This window comes from Prosopis cineraria, unplaced genomic scaffold, assembly GCF_029017545.1.
Source record: "Prosopis cineraria cultivar Desert tree isolate PC_DT_omini unplaced genomic scaffold, ASM2901754v1 PC13, whole genome shotgun sequence".
NCBI lineage: Eukaryota > Viridiplantae > Streptophyta > Magnoliopsida > Fabales > Fabaceae > Prosopis > Prosopis cineraria.
Window position 1 is genome coordinate 13,960,516 of NW_026555344.1, and position 8,165 is coordinate 13,968,680.

The 8,165-nt window shown below is 29.7% G+C and overlaps 2 protein-coding genes across 2 annotated transcripts; both read right to left on the reverse strand.

Moving 5' to 3' along the window:
• Positions 1 to 243: 243 nt before the first annotated feature.
• On the reverse strand, positions 244 to 1,202 carry LOC129289919 (uncharacterized). Its single transcript, XM_054926665.1, has 4 exons — positions 1,055 to 1,202; positions 773 to 977; positions 480 to 670; positions 244 to 395 (listed from the first exon to the last, which is right to left on the reverse strand). The coding sequence occupies exons 1-4, from the start codon at positions 1,200 to 1,202 to the stop codon at positions 244 to 246; spliced, it is 696 nt and encodes a 231-aa protein (XP_054782640.1).
• Positions 1,203 to 1,298: 96 nt separating this feature from the next.
• On the reverse strand, positions 1,299 to 2,495 carry LOC129289920 (uncharacterized). The gene is made up of 2 exons (XM_054926666.1): positions 2,135 to 2,495; positions 1,299 to 2,005 (listed from the first exon to the last, which is right to left on the reverse strand). The coding sequence occupies exons 1-2, from the start codon at positions 2,493 to 2,495 to the stop codon at positions 1,299 to 1,301; spliced, it is 1,068 nt and encodes a 355-aa protein (XP_054782641.1).
• Positions 2,496 to 8,165: the final 5,670 nt, after the last annotated feature.

Consider the following 8,165-nt stretch of genomic DNA (forward strand, 5'->3'; position numbering starts at 1 on the left):
TACTAAAAACCGGACCGATCATTGAACCGGCCACGGTCGAGGGTCAGGGGTTCAACCGAAGGTCAACCCGGATTCAAATCGGATATAATATAATAATATGATTTAAATAAAAATAAATTCTGTAAGACTTAATATCTTATATAATATCACATACAAGTCCAACATAATTATCAAAACATCATTGAAAACACAACATTTAAAATATTCATCCTTACAATCCTTTAATCATCAAAAAGTCTAAAGCTAATAATAATCAACACCAAAATCCTCATTAATTTCATTCAAATCTCTGGGAGTAAGGATTGAAACATTAGGAGATGATTGAGAGAAACCAGAACCACTTCCAACATCGTCATTCAAATGTGGATGCTCTGAAATATTCATATCTTCTTCACCTATTTATGACAAAAATTAACATTAATCATTGTGTAAAAAATAATTATATATTATGCAATATATACATGTTAGTAAGTATGAACCTTCATTATTTCTCTCAGAAGCTGATGAAGCTACAAGATTCTCATTATGCATAGCACTTTCCAAATTAGTGACATCATCAGCATCAAACTCTGGAGCTAGCTCTTGTTCCTCTTCAGCAATCCAAAAGTCCAATTTGTCAATAGATTCATAATCAATTGGATCAAAACTTATCTTTTTCTTCAATTGGCTCCTTTAATGAGATCAAAACAATCAAATATAAGTATATATCTACCATGAGATAGTAATAAAATTTTTATTTATTAAAAACATTCATAACTTTTATTTTTATTACCTATGCTTCAATCGTAGATTGTAGTTTGTAAAGACTAAATCATTTAGTCTTTGATGTTCCAATCTATTTCTTCTTTTGGTATGGATGCGTTCAAACAAGCTCCAATTTCTCTCACAACCAGAAGAAGAAGAAGTTTGGCTAAGAATACGCATTGCAAGATTTTGCAACTCTGGAACAGAACTTCCATAAAACGACCACCATTCATCTGCAAATAAAAAACAATTAGTTATATATTATATGATAAATAAAATTACCATGATCATGTTAAATATTAACACTTACAAGGGTCTAGCTTCTGTGCTACTCTATGACATAAAGTTTTATCAAAAGATTCTTTATGGTCACGATACAAGGTCAACTGCTTCATCATCACAATATAATCAACATCTTCATTTTCAGTTGACTCAAATACTGAAAGCATAGCATCCATTAACCTTCTTTTGTGAACAAAGTCATCATCATACAAGAAGGCAGGGTTTAAGAAATATGCTGCTGCATGAAGATTGGTCTTTAAGTGCTTATCCCATCAGGCTTGGATAATATCTGTGTAAGGCTTGTATTGGTCTTTCTTGTTGTTGAAGATTGCTTTAATTGCTTTTTTTGCCCTTTGCATGCCTTCATAAACATAAGGCAAAGGAGGCTTCTCATCTAAATCAACAATTCTCAACAACTTTATAAGAGGAGACACAATCTTCACAACTTCAAGACATTCATTCCAAAATTGATTATCTAATATGATGGCACTAACAATTATTCCGACTTCAATCCTTGATAATTTGTGATTCACAAAATGCTTATCAGTGATTAAAGCTTGCAAGTCATGCTTATGCATATATATGCTATGCAATGTGATAAATGTTGTAGCAAACCTTGTCACACCAGGACGCACAATTTCTTTCCAACCCTTTCTTTTTCTGAGCCATGACAGGAAGACCATATGATTATAAACAAACACAGTGATCTTTGATGCCTTTGTTGCAAGTTGTGACACATGAGACATACTTGCAATGTCTTTCAAAGTAAGATTCGAGCAATGAGTAGCATAAGGTGACCAATAAATACTTTTATATTTCTCTTTAACCAACTTTCCACATGCTACATAAATAGCAACATTATCAGTCACTACATGCACAATATTTTTAGGACCAACGCACTCAATCACTTCAGAAAACAATAAGAATAAAGTCTTGGCATCTTTCACTAAATTAGAAGCATCAACAGATTTCACAAATACTATGCCATGTATAGAATATACAAGAAAATTTATCAAAGTTCGTTACCTTACATCTGTCCAACCATAAGCCATGAGTGTACATCCATAAGTTTTTCATTTAGATCGATGACCCTCAATAAGTAGCTGACATTCTTTTTTCCAATTATTCAACAAGTTAACTCTAAATTTATAAGCTGTAGGACCCTTAAACCCCGACCCAATTGAAGCAATAGCATCCACAGCTTTTTGAAAAAATGGGCAATCTAATGCATTAAATGGAATGCAATTGATGATAGCCCATTTAGCAATGGCCATTTTTGCACTGTGTTGTGCTTCTTTAGTTGCAAATGCACTCTTAATGCCTGATTGGGAACCTGGAGTTGTCCTAAAGGCAAAATAATTTTCAACTAGCATAGTAGGAGGTTTCTTTTTACTAGCACTATTCTCAGGGATTGACTTAGATGGAGCAAGTGCATTAGGTTCATTAGCATTAGACACATGTTCCTCCATGTCTACTTGTACATCAACAAGCTTTCTCTTTTTCCCACTTTTTAATGATTCTTGCATCTAATGACGAACATCAAAAGGAACTTTATTGCAAGAAACTACATTTTCACTTACACCAGCAAGATGATGCTTCAATCTATTTACTCCACCTCCTTTATAGCTCAATGCACAATAAAGACATGTATACACATTTTTGTTGCGCTTTTTTCTTAAAGCAACATGTGCCCATGCAAATAAGAGTAACATAAAGCTCAAATTAATTTTCAGCAATCAGAGCAAATCAAAATACATACAACAATCACAAACAAGACTTAGAGTTCAGACAGAGCACAGCATTTGAATTCTAAAATGAGAAGAGGTTCTCGCCTTCTTGGTTTACGGATTCAAATAGAGATGAGAACATGAAGCTTGGATTAATTTTCAGCAACCAGAGCAAATCAGAATACATACATAAGTCACAAATGAAGCTCAAAGATACAGAGCAACATGATGCTCGAAGATACAGAGCAACATGAAGCTCAGTTTTATGGTTTGATAAATCATAAAGTTTATGGTTTGAGTTCTACGAACTAAATTGAGCCAAGGGGCCATGACCGATGATGCCAGAGCTCGGATGTCATTAGTATCTTTCTTAGTTTTCTTGACAAAAAATATATTTGATTATTTTCTAAGTTTCTAACTCTAATTCTAAATTCTTATACTGTCCGCAGCCACTGCCAGTGACTCACGCTTTGCAGTTGGCAGAGACTGTAACATTGCAACTCACAAATTCAAACACCTTCTCGGACCACATTAAACTCCTTGAGATATCATTCTATCCACAAGCTCGCAGAGGAGAGAGAGAGAAAAGCATACCTGAATCAAGTGGGGGGAGAAAGAGCAACTACTTGAGAGGCTCAGACGAACCATTGAAGCTCAGGCAAGATTCAGACAGAGCATAACATTCATCGTTGAAGCTTTAAGGCAGAAATAAGAGATGAGATGAGAGACGAGGGCAAAGCTTCGAGGCAGAGATGGTCACAGGTTCAGCATCTAGATTCAGCCAGAGATGAGACGCAAGGAAGGCGAACCGGCAAAGTTCAAACTGAGACTATGTGAAATGCGTTCAACCTTCATTTTCGTTCAGAGCTATCAGCTATGGCTTCGCCGCCAGAATATGAGATTCAGAGATTGAGACGCAGTCACGCAGAGCAGTAGAGGACAGAGACAGACTTACACTTAGCTTAGGGCTTCTAATTTCCTTTTAATTTTTATTTTTTTAATAGTATGACCCCCAAAACGATGTCATTATCATTTTGGGGGTTAGTTTCTTTAAAAAATAATAACCCGCCCAACCCGCTAACTCGGGGGTCAGGGCGGGTTACTCGAGTTAATCCTGGGTCACTCAGGTTAACCCAGATCACATGAGGCTACTTTGGCCATTTGAATCAAACCAGACTAGTCTCCAGTTCGCTGGGTCACCGGTCGGACCGGCCGGTTCGGTCCGATTTTTAATACCATGTATTTTTTTCTTGGATAAATGCTCATGGCCATGGGACACTTGGGCATAAGGAAGTGGAAAATTGGAAAAATTAGGGAGAGAGATATAATATTACTAAAATTTATTATCAAAGATCATAAAAATTAAAATTAGGATGAAAGACCAACGTAAGTGTAATTGACTATTATAATCTTAGTATTAAACCTATTAGCCATAAAACTAACATGGGATACTACCCAAGTTACAAAAGTACTCTTTTAAAAATAAAGGACAAAAGAGTAAAAATACCTACAAAGTCATTGGCTAGAAGCATCCAATAGCTTAAAGTGAGGAAAAAAAAGATAAAAATTCCTATAATGTTACTTAAATTGGTGTAAGAGTGGTCAATCCATTAAACCCCTTAAACATTGATCGTTTAGCTGACAGCTAAGCAGATGTGAATTTTTTTCACTGACATAGACTAAAAAAGAGGCAAAAATATCCATTAAGTTATTAGCCAAAGACATTCAATAGCCTAAAGTGAAAAGGAGAAAAATGCCCATAACATTACTTTAATATGTGCAATGGCAACTAATCCGTCAAATAATGTATTTCAAAAATATGTTATTTCAAAATACATCTTATGTATTTAATTTCATGATTTTTATTTTTTATTAATTTAATAAATAATTAAAATATATTTCAAAATATTAATATGTATCTTATATAAATTTTACCCCCAGTGACAAAATTTTCCAGGTCCATCACTTTTGTCAAATGTACCCTACATTAGGGGTGTAATTAATAAAATTTTTAATTAAAATACCCTATTAAATAAGGAAAAATGTAAAAAAGTATATAATTTTAAAGATAATTAACTTATTCATTAAAAGTATAAATTATTATTTTAAAAATTAAGTAATTACTTAAATATTTTTATTATTTAACTTATATATAACATTGGTTAATATTAGTTTAAGTATACTGAGCTTGCAATTTTATAGTGTTTCTATTATACGTATAAAAAATACTATGACTTAACTTTATTTTTTAAAAAATATATAATTCGAAATGATTTTTATCTTATGATTTTTTTCATATTAGAAAAATATTTTAATGTAATTTTAATTCTAAATATTAATTTTTTTAAAAAATATCAGCATATATGATACTCCCTCTATTTAAAATTATAAGTCATTTTAATCATATTTTACCTCAATAAAGTAATTACTTACTTTCAAACTAACCCTATCTTTTCATATTTACCCTTATTAAACACTCTATAATAAATATAAAGTCATTTATTAATAGGGACATTTTAAAAAAAGGCAATGATTATATCTCAAAAGACTAAAAATATTTTATATTTTTTAACATCTAACTCGTCAAAAAATGTCTTATATTTTTAAATGAAGAAAGTAATTTTTATTAAAATTTTCCCCTCCATTCAACTTCTCAGTGATACATTGATGAAGACAAGTAAAAGGTCCTAATTGATTCATTTTATTTTTATTTTCTATGTAATTTTTATTTAAAAAATATTTTAGGATTTAATGGATTATTAGAAAGATTTAAAGGATTATTTGGATAATTTGAGATATCAAATGATGTGAACCCACCTAGAAAATACACTCGGAAGTCATGCTTTTGAAAACTAAAACAAATAAAGTTGTTGATCAATGAATTAGAACTCTAAAAGAACTTGGTTCTTATATTCCTAATTATAAGGATGGCACCATAAGAGGAGATACACATCTTTATAAAAGTCCTTGTATTCAACTATTAACACAATTTCACAAGCAAGAATATTCAATTTGCAAAGAAGTTAATTTTCATCCTATTCTCTTACTAAAAATGTGGTTTACAGCATGAGCCTTTAAATAAGTCAAGAATAATCCTAACCAAAGTAAGACTCTTTTAAAACCCTAAAAAAACTCTAATTGAGATAGTTGATCCCACAAAGGCAATTAATGGACATCCAACTAAAAAAAGGAAAAATGAATAATAAAGTAATTAAAAAATAATTTACTCAATTTGATATATAAATAATATTCTAATTTAAATAAAATAAACTTTTAATAGCTTTAAAAAATTATTTTGATAATTCAAAATATTAATAGATTATTTAAATCTTCCTAATATATAATCCATTAAATCCTTAAAAAAATTTTTAAATAATAAAATTATATAGAAAATAAGAATAAAATGAATTAATTAGGATTCCTCTTAAATAAGATCTTTTACTTGTCTTCATCCATGTACATCTAATAATAGAAGTTGAATACTTCATGAATCATCACTTGAAGAACAATTGTCCCATGGCAGGCCACTTGATGTGCGCTGTACTCTTTTTTTTTTTTTTTTTCTTGAGCTTCTCTCACTTTGTAAGTTACAAAATTACCGTCGTGACTTACATCAAATTATCTTGAAAATATTTTTATTTCCATCTCTACCCATAATAAAAACCCTAAATGTGAAATTTATATATTCTCTCTCTTGCTTTCCATTAGAAATTAACAAGGACATTTTTAGAATAACAATATTAATAATTTTATATTTTGTATTCCATTCCTTAAAAAATGACTTAGATTCTGACCAAATGTGTGTGTGTATTTCACAAACTTTCTGCAATACATTAATCCATTTCTAGGATTTTATTCTTTTGAAATCTTAAATTAAAATATAAAATTTACCATGCAGTTGTATTTTAAGTGTTGCAGACCTAGACTTGTAGTTAGTTTGCATACACTAAATCAATATCACTCTATAATCAAAGCTTTTTTAAATATAATTATAATTATAATTATAATCATAATTGTTGTTGTTGGAATGTCCTTTTCAACTTGACTACACTGTCTCAACCTGATCTGGACTTCTCCCATAGACTATTCCAAACTTTGTTGTTAATATATACATTAATTGATCATTGATTGATCTCTTGTGAGATATCATAATACTAACTAATTCAATCCACAACAATTTAATATTTATATTCTAGAGAACAGCGACAATAAAATTGGGACTATTGCCTTAACATGACACCCTTCTCGTGAAGCTTATGTTTATAATATATTTTTTAAAAATTGAGGGTATAATACTTTCAAATTTTATTAAGTAATAGTTTCTTGTACTTGTCTCATAAGAATGTCGGACTCACGGGATTTCAAATGCTTGTGGGGTTTGGTAACAAGGGAAAAAAAATAATTAATGTAACACACATAAACATTATACTTTTTATGTTTTAAAATATCTAACACTTTGAAGTGTTTATTTTTTATAATTATTGCCACTTCAAAATTTTAACGAGAACTAATGCTCCTCCTATTCTAAATTATAAAACATATTTGAAAATTATGTCTTTGATATTTTAAAATATATGACACTTTGATTAAAAAAATAAAGTTTGATTAAACATACTTGCTCCAATATTACCCTTCTCTTCTTATAGTATTTTCTCTCTATTGATTATATAAAAATAAGGTTTTATTAAATGAAGAGTATTTTTTAAAATTTATATTTATATTTAAAAAAGATTGTAAAATATATTTAATAAATTTATATGTGTCATTTTTTTTAAAAGTGCCTTGTAAATTGAGATGAAGAGAGTATTATTTTTTTTGCTACAATTTTCCTTAGAATAATTAACTACAGCATTCATAAGTCAAACCATCTCCAATACTAGTACTCTATTTTTTTTTTCATTAATTAATTCTCTATCTAGTACAAAATATAAACATCTTCTAAGTATAATCGGCATATCAATAAAATATTTATTTTCATATATATTTTCTTTTCATCCTTAATCTCAATATTAATTTATGATGAGTGAGAAGAATGTCATAAATTCATAGTAAATACAATAATTCAGGTTAATAAATACGATGCCTAAAATGAAAAAAGAAATATACAAAAAATAAGTTGTTTATTTTTTGGACTAATATTAACTAGGAAAATGACTTATATCTTAGATCAGAGAGACTAATATTTTAGTCAAATATATAACATCAAATTTTATTATAATCTTAACTGTTTACAAGATTTCTTAAAGGGTATAATTAACAAATATTTTGAAATTGAGTTGTAACCCGCCATAGTTGCTTGAAAAACTCAATCTAAACATCTCACATTGTGTATGCATGTGTTGAGTGAAACAAACTTGAATTTTCATAAACATGATTGAAATTTTGAAATTTCTGGGAACAAAAACAGGTTTG